Here is a 24,395-nt window from a genome sequence, read left to right as displayed (position 1 = left end):
CCGTTTCACCCCAAAGTCGAAAGTCATATAAAAAAAGTCAAATAATTCTTTTGTTAAAATGGCTTGGAAGTTCGAAAAGCGAGGTGCTGGCTAAGAAGTAAATTTAGTCGTTTGACTTCGGTTCAAAATGACAAGGTTCTTTTTCAAATAGCTATCACAAGTATTCTAATATACAGTAAAATGTAAATTACAGAATAATAAATCCTATCTGTATCAATGCATTGACTTTCGTATTCTGTTCCAGTTTATTTTTAAAAGAATTGAAGTCCCTTATGACCTGGAATCTTGCTTTTGAGATTGGTTTATGAAAAGCTCCAAACATCGTTTCAGGTATAAAACAAAAAAAAGGTCTATTCATCTGTTATGTGTTTATGGCGAATTTCTTATTAAATGATCTGTGCTCTTAATTGCTGACCTCATTTTTGAATAAACCGAAATAATAGAAATAACAAAGAGAGTTTTGTTTTGCTAATATTTTTTTCTATAATTTTGGAATGCACATATTCATGCACAGATCTGTAACAAATGGATGAATTAAGTTGTGAAATGACTTAAAATTTGCAGATGTGTTTTTACTTTTTCATTTTTATAAATTGAATTTCGACCATTTGAATTTTGTAATTTGAAGACAATGGAAATTTATAAGTAATTTAATGCAGTTTGTATGATTCTTTTATTTAAAAATTGCTTATTAAGTTAATTCTTTTCCATAAAATAGCTAAATTAATGTTACATTTTTTTTTGCTATAATTTACTAAAAAATGTCATTATTAATCTGAAATGCTTAGACAAATATTTAAATCTGATTAAATATCATAAAAGAGTAATTTTTTTTTCTCGAAAACATTACTCAAAAGGTGATAGGCAATTTCTTATTATTCAGTTCCTTCTGTATCTGAAATGCCAAGAAATGTTGTTGGTAATTTTAAAAGTATTTAACAACTAATTCCGACGGGTGCAGCTGTTTAAACGTAAACAAGTGGGTGTGGTTCCACAGCAGAAAGACAGTCCTTATAAATAAAGCATGAATAATTAAACAAGCAAATAAATCTTTTATTGGAGATTTCCGGCTGCTCATTTTAAATGAAACATTAAAATTGAAAAAAAAATAGTTTCATCCGTAGACGTGTCTTATTTTCAGCATACGATTATATCTTTTATATTGAGAATTAAAAAAAATTCTAACATCTTTACTAACTACCCCCCCCCCCCCAATGTATTAGAGAATAATTAAAATGTCTCGCATGCTGTGATTCCAATAAGGATGATTTCACAATTTATCATATACTAATTTGCTTTACTTCTTGGAACACAATAAAGTTCCAATATACAATGTTATTTTGGTATGTTTAAACGGTTGTTACATCTTTTTGAAGATGTATTTACCTGATTATTGATTTAATAATAATTTAAATGTATGCCTAAAGACTTAAGTTGGATTTATTCTAACTTAATTTAATTTTAAATTTAAAGATTAACTTATTAAAACCTGAAAAATTTTATTTTATTTTCTATTATATAATATTATGTATGTAGATAATTATTATCATTTGTCATATTTTTTTTAAAATTTAATTTAATTTTGAATTTCAGGTAACAATTACCTCATTACTATATCATTTTTGTTTAATTTTTACGCTAAAATTTTTACGCATCATAGCACAATCTCCTTATAAAAAACTTGACTTTTTTGTTTCTATAAATTTTAGATAACTGTACTTTCATTTAAATACATGAAAAAATTTGCTTGAATTCATTTCTCAATCTGAATCCGATTCTTATTTTTTCATGACCTGCGAATTTAATCTTAAAATGTTTGACTTCTTCCATTTTTGTCTTTTAGAAATGCATGTGAGTTAGTTGAAAAGATCCTATATTATAGGTAAAATAACAGAGAAATATTTGATCTATTGATATATAAAAATGATGAAAGATTTAGTTTCGTTTAAAAGCAATGATCGCAAAAAATAAGTTTTAAAAATATGAATGTTTGAATAAACAAAAATAAATGAATAATAATAAAAGAAAATGAAATAATAAGAAAAGTAATTTTTGGTAAGACATGCATTTAAAGATTAAAAAGATGTCTTAAAATTCAAATCAGGTTAGTAACCAAAATATTTATTTTAATCTTCACTTTCGATTTTAACTACATTCATTTAATAAAAGCAATGAAAGTTCTGAATTTTTGCTTGGAATAATTTTATTGTTCACTAGTTACTTGGGATAATTTTATAATGTTTTTTACCAAATATAACTATTTACTTTATTGTGACAAAACTTTGCTTTTATACATCAGTACTTCTGAGCAAATTTGGAATATTTATAACATAATAAATATTTCTATCAAAGGTTAAAGTTACCTGTTAGCAAATCAACTACTAAAGCATGTTATAAACATCCTAAACGGGAAAGTAAAAATATATTTAGATAAGCATAATCCTTGCATGAATTTCCAACTTGTAACTTTATTTTTTAATTAAAATAAGAAAATAAACTGCAACGAAGAATTTTAATACCTCATAGCTTTTCGAATAATTACAGATTATATTAGGCAAATTTTGCGAATCACAGAGATCTAACGCCACTTAAAAATGGGTTTACAATACGGAAATTTAAGGTAGCCACATTGGACTGAGCATTTCATTCTCCATCTTGTTAAAAGCAAACAGGTACATTTAAGAATTATTTTTTAACCAAGAGGAAATCTTAAAACAATTTTTAAATTAAAGATATCTTTTTTCAATATTAGTTAGATAAACCCGAGCATTTCACTGTGATCTGAAATTATAATTTTTAAAATTTTTCATTAAGTTTTGAAAGAACTTTTTCTTGTTAAAATTTTTTTATTAATACTAATTTGGCGAATAAGTCATTTGGTATCATCTACATCTTAATTCCGATTTTTTTCAAATGATTTAAATATTCAGAAATATCACTCAAAAATTCTTACTCATTCTTTCTCCTTTCATTCAAATCATTCAAAATCATTCCTAGTAAAAACACCTCTTGCCATTTTTTTCAACTGTTTCCATTCTGCGAACAATCATTTCATAATAATTATGGCATTCGAATTTTTGTTAATTTTTATCCTCTTAAGAATTTTATCCGAACAATTCCCTCCCCCCTCAAATTGCACATGGCATGTCCTTGATCGGAACAGTTCTTGACACAATTCTCCCCTCTGTGCGCATTTGCGAGGAAATGGTACGTTTTTGTACGCGATTAAAATTCTGTTCTTTTTTTGGTGCGAATCAGGCCAAGGGTAGGATTTCCTTGCAACAGCGCGACTCCAATAAAGCGTGGTCCATAAAATCCCACATAGGAAATCCTGCATGAGCCAATTGTCTGCACTAATGAGCATTTGAAGATGATAATACTCCTAACATTCTTTAAGTGAGGTCTGACCTTGAACTCACTTTTCGAATGGAAAAATCAAAGTCTATCGTACAACGCCATTGCCGGCGCCTTTTGTGTTAAAAAAATGAACAGACTTTAAAATGATTTTCCATCGATATCTCCTTTTTTGATTTTTGATTATTCTTATGTAAATAATTTCATTTGGTTAATTGAATTCTCTGAAAAATTAGAGATTTTTTTTTAAAAAAAAACTAACAACAACTTGTCTTGTGTAATTCAAAAGGGCACTATTTGATTCCAATTCTAAAAGGACGGTGTTTTTACGTAATTGTAGGAGAGTTAAGTAAATGTCAATTTTCAGAAATCCAAATTTCTGTTCTCTTGTAGTTGAAGAATAAAACCAGTTTATGTTGGAATGGTATTTGTTAAATGTACCAAAAAATGTAGCTCCTTTATAAATTAAACAGGAAATAGCTTTCATTTTTTAAAAATTCAATATTATTATTCTTTTCAAAAACACGCAAGTTTAGATTGTTGATTTTATAAATCTAAAAGCACTATGACCTCCATCTTTCTCCAATCTTTCCTAAGGCAAAAGTACACTTGGACGCAGTGAAAATATGAGTCTAAAGCTTATTATATTTTCTTATGAACATATTAAGAATTTTATTTTCTATCTTAAGGTTAATTGAAATTGTAGTGCGATTTCTTTTTTCAGTAAACTCCAGCACAAGTGAATTTTCTTTTCTCGAAACAAGTTAACTCTTCATAAATTAATAAAATACCCCGCAATCCAATGTAGCATTTACCCATTTCCATTTCAGATTCAATTTTTTTGCATCAATTTCAGGTAATTCGTTTCAATTCAGTGAATCACTTCAACTTGTCCTTGATCATTTCAAATGAAAGTTATTGCCTAACCAAATAAAAGAAGCATTAAATTGCTCAACGACACGCGAAAATTTTCACAAGTTAAGAAATATGCAAATTATTGTTTGTCTATTTCTTAACCTGTAAACCTTATAAGTTTTATTTTGAAAATAAGTAAATTTTATTTCCATTTTGAAGACAATTAATTTGTTTTGTTTTTTTAAATAATTTATTATATCATTGTGTTGATTGGCACGAATCATTAAAATATGAGAAAGATAAGCAAATTAGAAAAGTATTGCAATAAGGAACAGTTTTTGATTTCAATTAAATTTCGACAAGAAAAGGATTTTTTTTTTTTTTTTTTTGATTTGCGAAAGTTTTTTTTTTGGGGGGGGGAGATTTTTTTTCTTTAAAAAATATTTTTGTATCGTAATAAATGCTTTCACAACGTAAACTAATTTAATTTACACTTTAAACGATTTTTTTTTATTCCTCGGTATTTTGAAATAAACAAAAATTTTCTCACATTTATTTCACACTATTTTACTTTTTAAATAATTTTAGTAAATTATGCACTGAAGATTTTTTCAAACAAAAATATATATACATAAACTGTTTTCAGCTGTCTTAACTTTTCGAACATCCATAACAGTTTGATTCCATTAAAGTCATTGTGAGGAATATTATTATAATAGGAAATAACGAAGAAAGAATTTAATTGTAAAGAATTAAATTGTAAAATCTTATTCTCATTAGCAAGTTTTGTGACAACACAATTTCCCATTCTTGTTTGCTTCGCTTTCTTTCTTCTTTTATTACGGTTTTGCATGAACATTTATTTTTAAACGTGAAACTATCATTGAAAACACACCCGTGTTTTTCTTTTGGGTTCATTTTGCGAGGTAATTACTTTGTTTTTCATAATATAATGACTAAGAGCCGGTTCAAATTGCTGTAACGAATTTTGACCTAGCAATATTCTAAAATCAATATTTAAAATTTGTTTCAGAGAGCTTATTTAGATATTTTAATTTATTGCTCACAGTAAAAAACAACAACATTAATTTATGAAATTAATTGAAATCAAAAAGAATGACATTGATTCAGGAATTCCACTAAGCTGATATCAAAAACAACAAAATTTAAATCTGTTAATCCTCAGAAACATTTATCTCATCTTACGAATCAGCAATCAAGAAGAAAAAGATATTTTTAGTCACGTTCTATAAGTAGTTCAAGTTCCCCGCACAGTTGTTTCGAAATCGAACTTGTCGAAATCGCAAAAAGCGCGGCGTTACGCTCTACATATAAAAGAACCGCGATTCCCGTTTATTTTTTCAAACAAAAACTAGAAAAAAATGTTTGATATTTCTAAACATCTCTAATGTTCAAATTTTTATTTATTATTTTTCGTTTCGTAATCGTTTGTGGGGAAAAATACAAACTGCTGAGCGTTTCAATATTCGGTCATCGATCATTGATTGTCATAACTATCGAAATATGGTTATGTAATTATTATAGGTGTCCTCGAATTGAAATGTACTAATTATTGGTTTAAATAGAAAAACTATTGAATTTTAAATAAACATATGTTAATGAGATAAGTACAGATTGCCTAGGTTGATTGTCATTGACATATGATGAAATATTCATCGATTTGTTGGAATCTTTGAAGTGCGTGTTTTAATATTCGGCGTACTTTCAAAAGAATAAACTTCATTGAAAGAAAATTTTACAAGCTCATTTAAGAGCATTGTGTTGAAATAAAAAAAAAAACTCCAACTCATAATATAAACTAAACTGACAGAATCAAATCATAATTAAAAAAGATATTCATAATCTAAATGATAATGAAAGCAAAATCTTTTTCTGCATGTCGTTCAAGGGGCCATCCGATAATAGATATAATAATCTATCACCGAATCTTTGCTTAAAATATGATGAGCAATTTTATTTATATTTGCTTAGATCTACTTTTAATAAAATTTTATATTAATTCTACTACAGATATTATTTATAAATTTCAGATTTTCATTTACATAATACTGAACCTCATATGGGAAGAATTATAACATTTTTATTACAATTTGTAGTTACTGAATCAGCATTTTTAGATATATATATCTAAAAATAACATATAATTTTTATTATTAAAACCTATTCCGATATTTTAGATCGGTTTATTAAAACAAGCAGAAATTAAGAGCTGCTAGAGTCTCAAAACTTGAAGGGAAAAAAATCTCATTTTAAGATGATTGCATTATTAATTCTCTGTATTTTTATCTCTATGATTATTAGAAGTGCCAAAGGCCTAGTATAAAGTCCTTATCGAACCGGAAAAAAAAGAGTGTTGCTCATCATATATATTTTGCGTCATGTTATGCTTTTCTAAAAAGACGGTATTGCAGGGGCGAACATTTCTTTATAAAAAATAAATTGTCTGTTGCTCTTGAGGAATGCATGAAATCAGATTTTGGGGGCTGTTCGCTTCAAGCTTGTTTGCGTGATAATACCGCAATCCACATGTAATGCGATACAAAATCGTGTTCCAACTCATAATATAAATTGCTCATAATATTATTATCTTGTTCAAGTAGAACATTTTTTGCCACGTTGTTATCCAACAAATAAAGTGCCTTTTTAAAAAAAAAAGCTGAAATTTTGTGGAAAATTAAATATAAGATCTGGAAATAATAAGAAAAATGCTTCGATAACGGAACACTATTAAAATGAATATTTATTCTAATTCATGAATAACAAAAGGGGAAAACAGACATAAAGTTAAAAAGAAGACAGAAGATGATAATATTAAAATAATGTTGGTTATTTAGAATATAGGACCCAAATAGTCTGATGCTATATTAGCTATACATTTTTACAATAAATAACGGCTCAAGTGCCGTCCTCATCATCTGACCGCGGCTCAAAATGACGAGGTCCGCCCCAAAATAGCCCCAGTGTTGTTTAAAACGGGAAGTTAATATAACTAAACTAAACTAAATTCCGATTTAAATTTTTATTTATCCTTTTTTAACTTTTTCATCCAAAAGGTCCATTCCAAAGCAAATTCAGTTTAAAAATTCAATAATTTTAATAGGTCAGAAAATTATTCAGTGAAAATATTCTAGTCTCACAACGTATTATAAAAGAACAAATTTTTCTTTTTATCTTTGTCATTTTTAGGAATAATGGTATAATTTCCACACAAAATAATAATAATAATAATAAAACATTGAAATTGATATAAAAGTATCCAAACTTTTCAAAGAATGTCAACTTGGATTTTTTTTTTTCTGTCTCTCAATGACATTTCGTGAAAAACCGAAACCTCATTTTTTCCCCCGTGATTAAAAATTCCCACCACACCCAGAGCCAACTCCCGGAATTAAAAGCTGTCAAGGAAAACCTGTATACAGTCGGTTCATTTGTTAAGTACCAGTGTAATGATTGAATTTGGAATTAAAATATCAAGAAACAAGCGAAACCGATAATGGAGGTAATTGAAAATCTTGAATGACAATGTGAGAGAAATAATGATCATAGGGTTTAGAAATAATCGTTATTTAGTAGACATCAATACGTCTGCCGTACCAATTTATGCTTATTTAACCTTCTCAACAAGTTTAAGAAATTGTTCTTTTTCGGAGATGTTATGTGAAGGAATTATAATTAAAAAAACATTCCAAAAATTATTACTGGCATTTTTTTTAGTTTAATGAAATAAAATGTTCTTAGGAAAAACTGTAACTTAACTTTAATTTTATATGAAAATGAAGTCATACTGTTTTTAAATATGCATATCTTATTGTTTTATTGCAATAAAATTATTTTTTATACTGTATAAGTTATCTTCAAAAGATTTTCTTTTAAACTTAAGCTATGTAATAATGCGTTAGAATAATTGTTTCATCATGTCGTATATTTCAATTTTCAAAACTGAGACACGAGTATCAAGGTGGCCTTTAAAACTTTTTCATCCTGATTTCGCCTTTAAATTTGACGTGAAATTACATAATCTGTCGAGAAATCGAAAGGATTGAATATTCGATTATATATATTGAAGTCTCCTACACGACCCCAGTAGTAATATTAATTGTAAGGCATGAAATATGAAAAATAATAATAATAATAATAATTTTCAGTGTATAAAAAAAGAATATTTGAAAATTAGACATAAATTGTTAAATAAAAGTATTAGACATATTATATAAGTTTACTCAATATTAAAAGCGCTTTAAAAAATGAAACGGTGGAAAAAAAGATAATATTTTTTGAATAGATAATGTAACAGACTATCGGACAGTAAAAATTAATCTCATTTCAAATAATTCATTGCTTCTTTTGGAAGGTGCACAACTCAATTGCATAATGGAAGTTGCACTTACAATTTTAAGTTAAAAAAATTACTAGAGTCAAAAAAAAAAAAAAGAAGAAAATATTACTTTATCCAGTCACAAGCTCTAACATATGAAATTTGCAATGATTGATTAACGAGCAGGCGTGGTCTTCCCAAAAATTTCTCGCATATTCTCTATTAAAAGTGAATTTTTGTTTTAGACGCATTTTGCCCCAAATAATTGAAACCAAAATCTGATACATAACTGCAATTGTAGTCATAAAACCACATACCAAATTTGATATATTGAATTTATTTCGTTTTTGAATTATCGCGTTTACATGTTTGAAAAAACAGATCGACAGATGGCCAACTCCTCGTTGAATTTGCTTTAAAATTTGATAAAGGTCTATCTACACTACAGATATAAAGTCTGGGTACCGAATTCATCCGCCTAGCTCTCTTCATTTTGTAGTTATCTTATATTCGCTGTCAGATAGACAAGCTTACTTTGAAAAGATTTCGTTCAAAATTTGATAGAAATTACAAATTTGGTGACCATATACCATATTTCATACAACTAGCTCAAAATGTTTTTGAGTTATCGGGTTCATCAATAAATAGATATAATGCCAAGAATATGTTTTTCGAACGCAGAGAGCTCTGAAACGTGAAGATCTGTCGAAATGTCGGGTTCGAATTCTTTGATGGTTACAAATTGGCAACGATTCTTTGATTAAAAAGGAGCGAGAGTTCATTTTACGACTGGATTTTTCTATACGTAATAAGGAATCCTTGGAATCAAACGAGGCGAGAACGAAGTCGAAATCCTTCAAATCCTATTGAATACTTAACACGTTTCATTTCATGTGGACGGAAAAAAAAAAAAAAAAACTAGCAGTAAATACTCAGCTTATGTAAACACGAGGGCAAAAACTGCTATTCATTCGTGCATGGACTTCAGATGATAGGTGGGCTGTGATTTAATTAATGGCGGCACGTATCGCCGTAATTGTGCAGATGATCAAGGCTAATTAATTGAGGCGGGTATTACTTCTGAGTGCTGTCCTGTTTTTTTCTTGCATTCCGTCGGAAGAAAATAAATGTTTTATGTAATTAGCAATCAATAATAAAGGAATTCTAGAATTCTGGAGCTGACCTTACGTATGATATATGCATTTATTTACAGGATGGAGTGGCATTGCATTTTCCTCAACTTATACAATAGAAGAAAGGTTTATTTTCGGGTGATATTTTGTCCAAACCATGACTTGAAGATAACGAGATATTTCTTGCAAATATGTGAGATGCAAAATATCAAAGAGAGGCATCCATTAATTGCATGATCCGCAATAATGTATCCTTTATCGGCAATATATAATTAATATCAATAACATATTGATTATACCGTATCACGAATTTTAGAGATTTAGGGTTCCTAAAATCTTCAAAAACATGAGATTTTTGCATTTTTAAATTCTTTCATTATTTCCCATTTTATAAAAATATCTTATTTTTACATCTATGATAATTAGAAGAGAAAAAAAGACTCGTTTCAATTCCATACATGGGGAATTTTATATTATGTATAGTATTTATTGTATATTTATGGGCCTTCGTTTTGATCAGCAGGACTCCAGATGCCTGTTTTAATTTAATTATTTGTTTGAGAGTCAGTGTCAATGCACTTTTTCCAAATTCGATTACAAAATAGAACCTTGTGGATATTTAACAAATTTATCTAAGATTATTTTAAGTCTGACTTAGAATAAGGATTAGGAGTAAGTTGGAAAATGTTTGACGAGCTTTGAAGTTTCTTAAAAAACTTCAAACAAAATATTTCATTTCAGACTGTCTTAAAGTTTTGTTTCCGCTGAATTCTTGTCAATCATTTTATCTATCTATCTATCTATATTTGCGAAATAAATGACTCACCTGAGTGAGATGTCCCCGTCGCAGAAGTATGAGAATATGTTGGAAGTGACACCCCCGGGACTGCAAGCAAGCACGAGCATGCCCGTCGCGTAGAGAGGATCGAGTTTAAGCACGACGATGATGGTGAAGGCGGCCAGAGGAAGAAGGCAGAACTGACTCAACATGCCGATGAGCACACCGACTGGGGTGCGGATGTGACTCCAGACCTGAGGAAGAGACAACAAGTGAGTTAATTGATTTGATTCCACTTGATGAAAAGACGAGCTTGAATCATTTGTGATTCGTAAAACTTTAAATGAACATTTGTAAAGAATTTAATTATAATTTTCTTTTCCTTCTAGAAGAGAAGTATTAAAGTAAAAAAAAAATTTAAGTAAATGTGGCATTATAATGTATCAATAATGAAGAAAAAATAATTAAATTCATTATCATATAATTCAGATTCAGTATAAAATTAAAATTTATAATAGACTGAGGAATGATGAATTAAGATTCGCTACTGTGTGTAATCATACATTGACTATTATCAGAAATCTTCAAAGATAATCCTTTATTTTTTATTTTATTATTGAGAAAATAAATCTGAATATGCACTATATGATACTGAATGTTTTTTGACTAAGAGGGATTTCTAAAAATAACTATTTTCATATTGTTATCCCCATATGTAAAATCTCTCTTTCAATATATAATGATTGTTAAAACTAAAATGAAATAAATCTTAAGTGATTGGGGATCTGCATTTTTACCTGAGTATTTGCTTGCGGGCACCTCGATGATAAAATAACTTGAAAACATAAGTTATATTTTGATTCTGCATTGTTGTATTTTCTATGGTGTTGATAGCGTTCTATGCCAACAACTCCGTTTTAGTATACGATTCAGAAAAAGAAAAAAAAATTCTTTTCAGAAAGCCATTAAAAATTCAATATTTTAATTTATTTTTATTTATATTTATATGTATAATATATTTGTTTATTAATTATATTAATTTACTTATTTATATTATTAAATTTATTTATAAAAATAATATGTATATACTATTTCTGTTTTAATATATTTTTATATATCGTTGAAGAAAAATATTTTAAATTGAAGAAAACATCTCTTCCATAAATTTAATGCAATATTCCGCACTGATGACTTCAGTCCAAAACTGTTAAAGCATTTCTTAAAGTTCCGGAGCAGAAAAATGCCTTTCTTTCTTTTTTTTCTTATTTTATATAACCTTCCAAGCGATCAAAATAGATTTTTAGGTCATACAGCAAATTTAGTATTCTTCCTTGAAAGGTCACTCCAGGGAAATATTCTTTAAATAAAAAACATTTCAAATGATACGTTTTATCTCTCATTGCTATTAGATGGGCGTTAGGAAAGAGAATTTCATTGGTTGGCATTTATATATATTTTTTATTGCAGGGTGAATTTTGTTAACATTCCGCATATTTTCAGATTTTTAAAACTGTCATTTTTGCATCATTTACCTTATATGTAGGATATATTTTCTGTATGAATTAGTTTTATATTTATATCTCTGTTTTTTCCCTTACTTTATTATATTTTTTTGATATTAGAACTTTTGTTTCAGTGTACGTATCTTTTAGTTTCATATGGGAATAATTACCAATAAATAGTTGTTAATAGCTGTATATAAAGGAATGTGAACCATTAATAAAACCATGGATAAAAAGTAATCTCATTCAAAATTTTGTTGAATGAACCAATGGATTATAAAAGTGGAATCTTTTTTAGATGCCCGAAAAATTTTTTTGGAGTTCACTCCTTTCTTTTAAATTGCTAATTCAATTCAAGTCACATTTTTTTCTCTAACTTCTTTCGCTTCAACTGATTAAGAAATTGAGAAGTTTAAGGTTTAGAGGAACAGAGTGATTTATATTCTATTTTCTAATTTGGATTTCTGGCGATCAGAATAAAATTCTGAAAGTTGGAATCGGTGCTATATTTTAAAACTGAAGGGTATTTATTAGCCTCAATTTCAAAACGCTCATTTTTCATTGCCATGATCTGGAATTTGATTGTATTCTGAAGGCTTTAAATAAAATATCTAGAAGTGACATTTTATGTAAACATACATTCTTAAAAATGTTTTTTACTAAAAAATACCAATTTCATCGCATCTGCTTCAGATTTTTTCTTCGCATTTCTCTAGTTTACGCAAACGAATGTGCGTGGAATTAGATAATGCCATGAATATTTATATACCAAAATGCAACAATAACTGCAAAAATAATTTGATAAATTGATAAATAATTTGAAAAACAAAGATATAAAAGATTGTCATTTATTAAAAAAACCGCTAATAGATCATGAGATTTTAAATTGACTAAAAATACCAAAGAGAAATGTTTGGAATCTCAATGTTTAATGACTTGACTAAAAAAACATTGATTAATAATAAACTTCAAATAATGAATGCATTATATATTTATTCTGAAATTGTCCATTATTGCGTTTGGTATTATAAATGTCTTTTTCTGTTTTTAAGAATGTACCAAAAAAAGTAATAGCACCTCTATATTGTTCACCTTGATCGAAGGGTTTGGATACCAACAAAATGCAGCTTAAAATAGAATTATATTTTTCTTTCGAATTTACGCAACGTTAACAGTTTATTAAAGACAACATAAAGTAACCGTTTATTCGCAGACTTTAAACAGCTGAATAACTACACTCGGCAGACCTTTCAGAATTCCATAACTACAAGGTCAAGCACGAAAAAAAAATTTTTTTTTTCAATAAAAAAAGAAAGTACACAAGGTCAGTAGGTACCGCAACACACTGGGGCACTATCATTTATATAATAAATGCCGCAAACGATATAAAAAAAAAACAAAAAAATGTTCTCCAAGGTTGCTGACGGTCGTATTATTATTATTTTTTATTAAATATGTCTGCCATAACGTGAATTCTTCTTCCGATCATGGTGACGATTTCTTACGCGTCCTCGAATGAAATTTTAATTTGAAACGTGCTTTGATGTTTTAGAGAGAACTAAAATGATCAAAAATGTTTTTTGCAAGAATGACTCAGGCACAGTTACGGTTCTGTGAAGTGTAGAAAAAAAAAACAATCTACTTTAGTTAAAAATCCGGTTATATATGCAGGAGACAGAATTTATGTAACTCACCCGAGTTCAATGTCGTTCTCGTACATCGCTTCTGTGCAGTGAATAAGAACCTAGCATTGAACAAAGGATTTGTTCCTTCAAATGAATTCTAAATATAGCCACCTTTAAATAGCATGTATTCAAGGAATTGCAGACTAACGTAACTTATGAATAGATTAGCTTTATATTATTTTTGCTAAATAAATGTTTCGGCTTTCGAAAATATATTATCTATTTTTTACTACTTCACTGATTTTTTTCTTGAAATTTTTAACTATAGCAAGAAAAAAGTTATTTGTCCCCGAGACGAATAAATAATGAAAAAATGCTTCTTCACAAAAAGACCGAGTTAGTGAATTTTAAAATTTATAAATGCTTCTAGATTTAAAGTTTTTAACGATATAATTGTAATGCGAGGGCTAGGAGATTTTAAATATTCAATTTCCTCTATTTCTAGCTCAATTTCAGAAATTCAAATATTTCAATTAAATTTTCTACTTTATCAACGAAGCCCTTTCTTTTACATTTCAAATAGAATTGACATCTAATTAACAAAGAAAAAATAATAGGGTGAATATGTAGATTTTTTTTAAATGTATATCGATATCACCCATTTAAAAGCAGCAAATCTTTGCTAATTGCATTCTTAAATTTTTTAATTGCAGTTGATAGAAATAGCAGAACAACTTTTAAAATGAGGTTTCTAGAGATAAAATCAGAAGAACATTTTCCTTCATTTGCACTTTTCATCCCTTTCGAATAACCGTCGAGTACATTATTCTTGCCTTTCCTCATAGCCAAATAAAGAGAATATATATATATATATATATATATATATATATATATATATATATATATATATATATATATATATATATATATATATATATATATATATATATATATATATATATATATATATATATATATATATATATATATATATATATATATATATATATATATGCACTTTTATATATGACGAATATTTAAATGAAAATATCATTCCTAAAAATAACTGGCTTGAGTTATGTAATTTTAATATTACTGAAAATTACGTGTTTAATGGTATTAATTTTTATAAACAAGTCAAGGGCATTCCAATGGGGACAGCTTTCTCAAGTGCTTTAGCTAATATTTTCCTGCATTACTATGAGAAAAAAATAATTAAATATAATTTAATAAACGGGTGGAGATATATTGATGACCTACTTTTGATTAACTTCGACAATACTAATATTATTACTAATTGCTATCCAAAAGATTTAATTCTAAAAGATACAAATATAAATCAACTTGAGGCTACCTTTCTAGATTTAAAAATCGAAATTGCTAATGATAAAACAATAGTTGGTATATACGATAAAAGGGATGATTTCAACTTTAAAATAACAAAACTATGTAACTACCATTCCAATCTAAACTCTAAAATTTTCAAAAATCTTATTTTCTCACAAGTTAACAGGATCAAAAGGGTTTGCAATAATAAAAATTCTTATATTGAAGCATCAAATATCCTCCTTAAAAATTTAATTAAAAATGATTTTCCTAGAAATTACTGTAATGTCAATTTTTTAATTAAACAAGGTATGGTTTGGGATTAATCTTTTGGCTTAAATAAAAATAGAAATTTACTTGCATATTGGATCACTCAATAGATGGCGCTGGGTGCCTACCTCTGTTTACATAATTTACCGTTAACTTTCAAAAACAGGAAATCACAATCGATTGTTTAAAGTTTCGTTCACTGTTGGATGGTATGTCTTGGCCTTTTCGTTTTTAATTTTAATTTTAATTTTAATGCTGTTTTTGTTTTTATTGTTATTGTTTTTATTGTTATTGTTTTTATTGTATTTTTACTTTGTGGTTTTTTTCTAATTTGTTATTTTGTTTTTCCTTTCTGTTAAAATGGTATATCTCTTGAGCATAATTTCGGGGGATTTTCGGGTCACGAGGAATCATTATTAGACTTAATGTCTGTATGTCCTCACAGAAAAAATCCCTTTATTTGAATCCCTGCCTGAGGGTGACCCTTGAAAAAGTCTTCAGGCCGGATTCTTTTTTAATATTTTTTAATAATTTTTTTGGTTTAATTTTTATTTGGTTTTTGTTTTTCCTATTAACTTGATTCTAATACTTTTGTATATATATATATATATATATATATATATAACAGGAAAATCAAATTATCTCGTGGGAGAGAGGGTAATCAGAGAACAGATAGATGAGTTCCTTCTGGGATATGAAAATCCAATAGTTTAGGGGTTTAGCTATAGTACAAGCATCACCAGTTTTAGTCTGGAAGATATAAAAAAAATATATTCTTGATATTTTTCATATTTTTTCTTCTTGAAATAAATCAAGAAGAAGAGATCCAGATTCATTGTATTTTAAAATTTAGCTAAAACTACTTGATTAGAGCCAAAATTTTAATTTTTAAAAAGTGCAAAATTCTTATATTTTGCGAATTTTCTCTGTTCAGAGAATAAATAATTACTATTGTAATTATTTATTCTATTACAATTGGTTCATGGTTTAAATGTTTTCTTCTCGTCAATAAAAAGAAAAAGATTCTAAATAGAGAAAAAAAACCCGCTTGTTTGGAAAATAATATTTGAAATCTTTTCTCTTAAAATTAAATTATTCTGTTTTTTTAAATTTCTAGAACAAAAATAGAATGAATGGCATAAAAAGTAAGATTTTGTAATATATATATATAAGCTAAGAATCAAGTTATAAAATTTATATATTTTGAGCTGAATTATTTCAAATTATTAATAGCAATTTTTTTGAATATATTTTAAAGACAAGCATTTGGACAATATGGCACGAGTTTGATATGGACTTTTTTTGGTATGCCCTCAAAATATAACACGTGAAAAAAGTTATTGCTTTAAATGCTTTTCTTATTGAGTTTCCAGAAGCAATTTGGAAAATATTTATTTAAGCATTACATGTCAGTTTGAAAATATCAACGATCTGTATATCGAAAATCAGTATTAATTTAATTCTTGCTAAAAAAATAAAATAATATTTCAATTCTGTCATTGCATTAAAGGCCTCCGGTTGGAATTGATAATAATGCGATTGATTAATTCCCTGTTGTATCGAAGCAATTATAGATTGGTTAATTTTTTTAACTATTTGGATTAATATTTCCTTTTGAATCTAGTGGATGTTTTGAGACACACCTTATAATTTTGAAACATAGTCGGATGACAATGATAGCACCTCAGCTAATATTCCATGCCATTGTGAGGATGTTTTAAGACGCGGCGCGTGCAACAAGATATTAATGATATCGGGTCTTGAATGTGCGATCCTTCGAATTGAAGGTAGACTTTAATCGTGTAATAGAAGAACTGTCGGTATTTTTGCCAGTGTGATATAGAAATCGGCTTTCTGCCTGCATGTATGCAAGCTCAATATTATAACGACTTGTATAAATGAAATAGACTGTGCGATCTTTTCTTAAAATTGGAGTTCTGTATCAAACTTCTGTTTCAGTCGGTTAAAAAAAAATGTCCAAGATGCAGAGTCTCTTTTCTCTAATGCATTGCGAGGAAAAAATATTTAGTGCACGAACTTTAAAATTAAAAATCTGAGCACTGGTGCTGCTCACAGCTTTATCCAAGGTCTACACTTTTATATAGAGTGTGGGGGCATAATACCTTCGTTAGAAAGTATGCGAGAAAGTTCTGCATTCTTTCTGGCTCACAGGGATGAATGAAAAAATATGGGAAATAATAATAAAAAAAAGACTTCACAAAACTGGCATTCATTTTTCGCTTTTCCTAATTATGATAGGTCGTGAACAGGGCACGTGTAAAAGCCAAAAGTATGTTACATAAGAGAAACAGAAGTGAATGCATAAATCTAATATATTCTTTTGAGTTTGCTTTTTTTTTTAACCGTTCACGGGAAAAGATAAGGGATGGGTAGAATATTTTTAAAAACCGGTTTCGACTGTGAAAATTTTGGATCTAGATATGGAAATATATTTTATTGCTTTGGAGAAAGTACAGAATAATAAATATGTAAATGAGCGGTAAGAATGACAAACTGAAAATCAGTTAGTGCCAGTCATTTTAAAGGCATTTAATATTTATTTCCTTCTTCACTATACTTTAAGAATTACAAAAAGCCTTTATGTAATGTCATTCTGTCATCAAAGTATTCCGTATGTCTTAAGTAATGTCCTGTTTTAAATATACTTTTTTTGAAAATTTAGCCAAAATACTGCTAATATTATTTACAGTACGGTAATTGTGTTTATTAAAAAGATGAAAGTAGTTATTTTTCCTAAATGTGAGGTTATTTTATAATTAGTGGCTTTTTGATGGAAAATTATAATGGAAAATTTATGAAGAATTTTTTACTGGGCAATGAATATTTAAGATTTTATAAAGTAAATTCCTTTTAAAAACTTAAAAAGGATTCTTTTGAACGAGTGGAAACTTTATACTTTCAAATATATCAAAAGTCAATTACAAAAACCCACTCATCTGATTTATAGGTCTGAAGTGATTTGATTTTTACCGGGAAAACATTTTAAGCTAATCATCTGGACTTGATTGATTCATTTACAAATCAAAATCGTTTGTTCATAACACAAAATAATAAATTCAATTTAATATTATTTATAAAGTTATTGAATGCTGCTTCTGAGAAGTTTCGTACGATATATGATATTTTTTATAGACTGAAAAAAATATATATATTATGGATATTTTAAGAACTTTATCATCTTATGTTTCTTCGTATTTTACTGAAACCATGTTTATTACTTTTAAAATTGCTAATTCAGTTGATTTAATATTAAATTATTTTATCAATGTAAAAAAAATTATTATTTTGAAGAAGTGATGCAATTAATTTTAAATAGACAATTTTAAAATACAATTCTGCCTTAGCAAAGTAAGATAAGTGTGTGGAAAGGCAGGAATTTAGTTTTTTTAAAAATTAATATATCGATCTGGATGTAAGCATGGAATATTTAAGAACGATCTCATAGCTTTTAGCCATGTCAGATATCTGGGACGGTAATTGAAACGGAATTCCCTTACCAAAATTCAACGCTGTACAGGCAAGAGGTTCTATAATTCTGAAAGATTTAATGTACTCTAGGTTCCCATATATGTCGAATCTTGTATTCATCTCTCTGTTCCCTAATCCTCGTGTCCCAAATCCAAACCACCATGGCTCATACATTAAGAAAATTTAAAAAAATGTATAATCCAAAATTCATTTCCCGCATTTTAAATAATAAGAAAAGAATATTCTTTCAATATAAGAATTAAATAACAATAAATTTCAATAGAAAAATTAATACCAGGGAAAAGATACAAAAAGTATATTAATGTTAATTAACGTAAATTTTGTATTTCCAATTAGAAATTCACCGAAATTCTATAAAGGGAAAATGAGATTAAAATGGATGATTGATGATGGATAATGATGGATTTATAATGAGGAAAAGAATTCATTTATTAAGAATATATATATTTTTTATAATTCAACTTTATGCCAAGTAAGTCGTAAACATTTATTATCATCTTTTCTTTCTCTCTCATACAGTTATGAGTAACTGGACTGAAATCATACATCAATTTAAAAACCGAATCAACTATAAAATTGCTTGAAATCGAAGATTTTTTAATCCATTTTTAAGACATTACATCAACGAATAAATTCGACCATTCTTTCTAAGTGACGGAAAAGACCTTGTCCAAAACAATATGAAAATGAAAAACATCGTAAAAATAAGAAGTACTTTACCGGTGAACTCCAACCAACTCAATAGCCATAACCCAGTGCGGGTGAAATTATGAAACTGTAAGTTTTAGTTTACCAACATTTAAAGTTTCGCAATGCCGCTCACCTTGTCGGAGTTTTTTTGCAAGTCTTAACAAACCCCACATTCATAACCTGTTGAGTTTTGAATCGTTTTCGTTACAGTGACTGTCAAATAGCTTTATCTGGAAAATGCATTTGCTTGAAAAGACTGTCGAATGCGGAATGACATAAGAGCGTTTCTTGGAAGTAAAAGTTGAGAACTGAGGCGGAAGGACGAAGGGCAGAAAATTGCTGTATCATTTCCGAAGTTTGCGTTTATCGGATTTAAAATCATTTTGTTTGATCTTCCTACTGATTTCGTGACCTTGATTTTTTTTGTTATAGTGTCAGATAACAAAAATGAATCTTTAATACAGACGAAGGGAACAATTTTTAAATCATTTAAATTTCCTTTGATTATTAAAACAAAACAATTTTAATCAGTACTGATTTTTTTGAGCACCTTCCCAGAATAAAAAGAAAAAAAAAATTAAAAAATATAGAGAAAAAAACAGATAAGCGTATGTAAAGGGGGAAGGACGCAAAATGAATGATCAAAGCGAAACCTGAGGCAGACGGCTAAATATTTGCTGCTAGTCAGTATCACATTTAATAATAAAAATAAAAATTTCAATCTTTCAGTTAAATGTTTATAATTTTCTATTATATATAATTATCTATCTACAATAAACGAAAACGTACCACCTAAATACACTCAGAAAAATTTTGAAACATTAAATATGAATTCGGAACAAGGTTTGTAAATTTTAAATGTTTGGAATACTTCCAGAACAAGGAAAGTGTGTTATCACATCCTGATTACGAGCGTATTACATATTTTAGCGAGCTGATAAAAACGAGAGGGGGTGGTCTCTCCAAAATCTTTTCGTATATTCTCTAACAAAAATGCTATTCCAGAGAACGCTTTGTCTGGCACTGGCGTAGAATAGTTACGAAATATTAAACTTCGGAGTGAATTTAGCCTTTTTATCGTGTAGTCCTTGGTGAGTGTTTTGACGATGAGTCCCAGGCATGCTGTAAATAATATTGGAAAATTTGACATAGAACTACACTTGAAGTCCCAAAATCACACACCGAATTTGATATATTTAAGGCTTTGCGTTTTTGAGGTATCGCGTTTACATGTTTTTACAAGAACGGGTCGACAGATAGTCAACCCCTCTTTGAATGTGGCGTAAAATTTGAGATTCTATCTACACATAGATGTAAAATCAGTGCATCGAATTTATCCATCTCTTCATTTGTAGTTATCGTGTTAAATTGTATTCGAACAGCCTGACAGAGAGACTTCCTCAGAACGGATTTTGTTCAGAATTTGAAAGAAATCTGCACATTTGGCATAAAGACTTATACAAAATTTCATCAGTCTAGCTCAAAACGTTTTTGAGTTATCTTTGACAGATGAACATTTTCAAAAATGTGTTTTTAGAACTCAGGGATGTTTAAAACGTGGAAATTCCTCAAAATCTCGAGTTCGAATTTTTTGACAATTATTATACAAATTACTATACAAATCTGAGCACCGAATTTATCAATCTGGCTCTCTTCATTTTGTAGTTATATTCGAATAGTCCGACAGACAGACTCTAAATACAGGTTTCTCAAAATTTGATAGAAATATACAAATTTGGTGCCAAGATCATATACTTAATTTAATCCCTCTAATTCAAAGCGTTTTTGAAATAATCTTTGTTACAGACAGACGGACATAATTTCAAAAATGCATTTTCGAAACTCAGGTAAATTTATTTATCCGATATATGATTATTTCCATCAAGGAAATGATCGCTACGAACTGTGTTCCACTCTGAAGCAGTAAACTCGATAGCTTTTAATACTTTATACAAAATTAGTTCTTATATATCAAAGAATTATGCATTTAATTGTTGCACAATCGACGTCGGTTGATTATGCAATATGAATTCATCTGCTTTCAAATATTACATAATGAGCAATTCGTAAACTTTAGCAAAATATTTAAGTTAAATAATTTTCATAAATTGCATATTCTGCCCCTGGAATCTTTTATCTTCCCTCTTTTATTTATTTTTCAGTACTTACTTAGCAGTTATTTGAAAAATTAAACAGTCTATTTTTTAAGCTGGAATATTTTTTAAAAAATCCAAAATATATTTTATTTACTATAAAATCCGTGATTTCCAATACAAATGTAATTACTGAGGCATATGTTAAAACAAGGATAGATATTTTTTCCCTAAAATGAATCCTTAAAATTAAATATTTTTGTATGCATCTTATATAATTATCATTATTTCCCAAAATGTAGTTTGAAAAATAAGGTTTTAAGATAGACAATTGGGGCAGATAATTTTTAAATGCTTTTTTTAATCACAAAGTTTAAAAAAATTATTATTGTTATTTTTTATTATTATTTATTTAAAAAAATAATTAAATAATCAACAAACGATTTATATTTGGCAAAATGTTTTAAACCTAAACAATCTTTAATTTTGGATTTAGTATTTGCTTTCTGTTTTATTAACAATGTTTTGCAGGTTTTCAGACTTTATAAAAAAGTTTGTCCTCAATGGAAAAAAAGCAAAAAAAAAAAAATATTTTTAATTCTTTTTGTCTGATTCATTTCATTGTAATAATGATATCTGCAACTCAATAAAAAGAAAGAAGAAATGTTATATATTTAATGCATTTTTTTTTCTAAGAATGAAATTTTTATTATTATTTTTTTACGAGATTTCTTATTTTTCTTACATAAGCATTTTTAGCATATATATATATACATATAAAAAATTAAAATGCATTTTTTAACCTGTTTTTAAAGTCAGCGGCTGAAGAAGTATAGCAGGGGAAATGTCAAATAAATTCAGAAATTATTGGCACTAAAAGATTTGTATTTTTACAATGATAAATAAAATTCGACTTACTTCATTCCATGTTATGTGGCATCCCATGGCAAACATGACAGAAATTAATAGAACACAGATGAGAATGTCATGTGCTAGTTTGATGACTGGATCCGGCAGCATGTCCAGCACAGGGGCATGCAACGTCTCGTTTCCGATCACCGTCTCGTTCTCGTGCAGGATGGACGCGGCATCGCTCAGCAGCGAGTCACTTGTGAGATTCATTGTTGTATTTCTTTGAAAAAAGTTCCTGAATATGATATATTTTCACTGTGTCACGACAAACTCTTGAAGGAACAGGCGGAATCAGTGACTGGCCATCCTAGTTAACTTGCTTGCTTGGTGAAATTGCTACAAATGGGATCGGATTTTTTGAGTGAGGAAAGTTGTAGCTCCGGTTTCTGGCCTTCACTTCTGGAAGCTGAGGAAATGCGTGTGAGTGGCTTTTATTTCTTTTTGGAGAGAAAATTATTAAGCTATCATTGCATCTCCTCGTCGTCAGAAACGAGTTCTGTGGATCGGGCACGTTTTTCTCCTGGGACTATCCCACTTCCCATAGGCGATCGACTCGGAAAATTCACAGGTGTTTGTGCAGGCGGTCGTCAATCAAAAGCCGTTAAATGGTCGTGACAAGCGGGAGGCAACAGCGGCGATTGTTGTGATCCTTGATTGTGATTATGATTTCGCTCTTTTTCTTCCTCTTTCTTCCTCAGGTGGAAACCGATGTTGTTCCGGTGTGTTGAACTTGATACTAGGAAAGAAAGAAACTGGGTATGGAGTGTGTGTTGTGACGCGCTTCGGCTCGATGGTCAAGAAAAAGTCCTTAACTTGGGATTTGGACCAGAGGCTAGCCAGCGATGAGGGCAGTAAGCCTTACAGTTGGTTTCACTTTGGTACATCAGACTTCTGCGACAAAGGAGTGCTCACCCACAACGAGGGAACTGAAAAGAAGAAATGGAAGGATGAGGTGAAAAGAATTTAAAAAAAAAAACTATTTATAGAAAACTCTTAGCGAGTAAAATAACCAAGTATCATTCTCCTAGTAACAATAAAGCTTAAAACGTTAGCGCAAAAAAATGTTTATGAATGAATGAAATAATATTGATTTACCCACACCGATCCAGCCTACACAAATAAAGGCATCTCCTAATGTGGAACGGTGGGGAGTCAATTGTCCAAAAAGGGACAATAATTAGTGTACAAACAGACCCAAACACTACTTCTCGATCCAAGTAAGAGGAGAGTAAAGCCATTCTATCCAGCACGGGAAGTATTTACTTACATAATAATGTGTAATAAATATATTAGAAAATATATAGTAACAAAATTTTATTTAAATAGTAGTCCACATATAAATTATTAAAATATTAAAATAAATAAAAACTATCTGTCTCCTGAATGATTGAGTCTAAGATTACTTTTGTAAAATCCTTGTTTAGAGTAAGGAAGTAAACGAAAAAGAAGTCACTAAATAAATAAAAAACCTTCATTGTATTTCACTGGTTCTGTTTGGGTTTAAAATAACACGGACAGAGTCTTGGCTTCGAGAATCGATTGCAGGGGGTTCACAACTTGACTTTTACCAATATTCACCTTAAACCTAACCTTGATTTACATAAAATCAGCTTCTATAAATTATCATCCTGATAATGTAATTTGGAACTTTGGGGACATAAATGCCGGTTCAAGTGTCCAATTTGTCATTTGAATACGATTCAAAATTCCAATATATTTGTCAGATTATCTACAAAAATGAATTTCACTGATAATTAATGCTGCTACATTATATTTAACATCACTGGAATTTTTTTATAATCGATTATTATTAAAAAGTATTGTAAAAACTAATCATTTATAAATAATTAGAGCGTCCACTATAAGTTAAAATAAGATTGTATTTGATTCATTTTATTTCCGATTAGTTTTAAACATTTTTGCCATTTTATTTGTATTTTAAGTCAAAATCACCAAAATAAAGCAAATGAATTAAATATTTTATTTCTTTAAATAACTCTATAGATGCAGA

At 28.6% G+C, this 24,395-nt stretch overlaps 1 protein-coding gene across 1 annotated transcript in view; it reads right to left on the bottom strand.

Annotated features, from left to right (window-relative positions):
* The window catches only part of LOC129966542 (ileal sodium/bile acid cotransporter-like), a 39,251-nt gene extending 16,350 nt beyond the window's left edge, over positions 1–22,901 (bottom strand). Inside the window, exons 1-2 of the mRNA XM_056080982.1 lie at positions 22,391–22,901; positions 10,505–10,710 (exon numbers count right to left, since the gene is read on the bottom strand). Of these exons, the coding sequence (XP_055936957.1) occupies positions 10,505–10,710; positions 22,391–22,594 (410 nt within the window). The 5' untranslated portion in view covers positions 22,595–22,901. The remainder of the gene's footprint in view (positions 1–10,504; positions 10,711–22,390) is intronic.
* Between the last annotated feature and the right edge of the window lie 1,494 nt (positions 22,902–24,395).

The sequence above is a fragment of the Argiope bruennichi genome, chromosome 4 (genome assembly GCF_947563725.1).
Source record: "Argiope bruennichi chromosome 4, qqArgBrue1.1, whole genome shotgun sequence".
NCBI lineage: Eukaryota > Metazoa > Arthropoda > Arachnida > Araneae > Araneidae > Argiope > Argiope bruennichi.
Note: the sequence above shows the minus strand (reverse complement) of the source record. Positions and strands in the feature narration are given on the sequence as shown.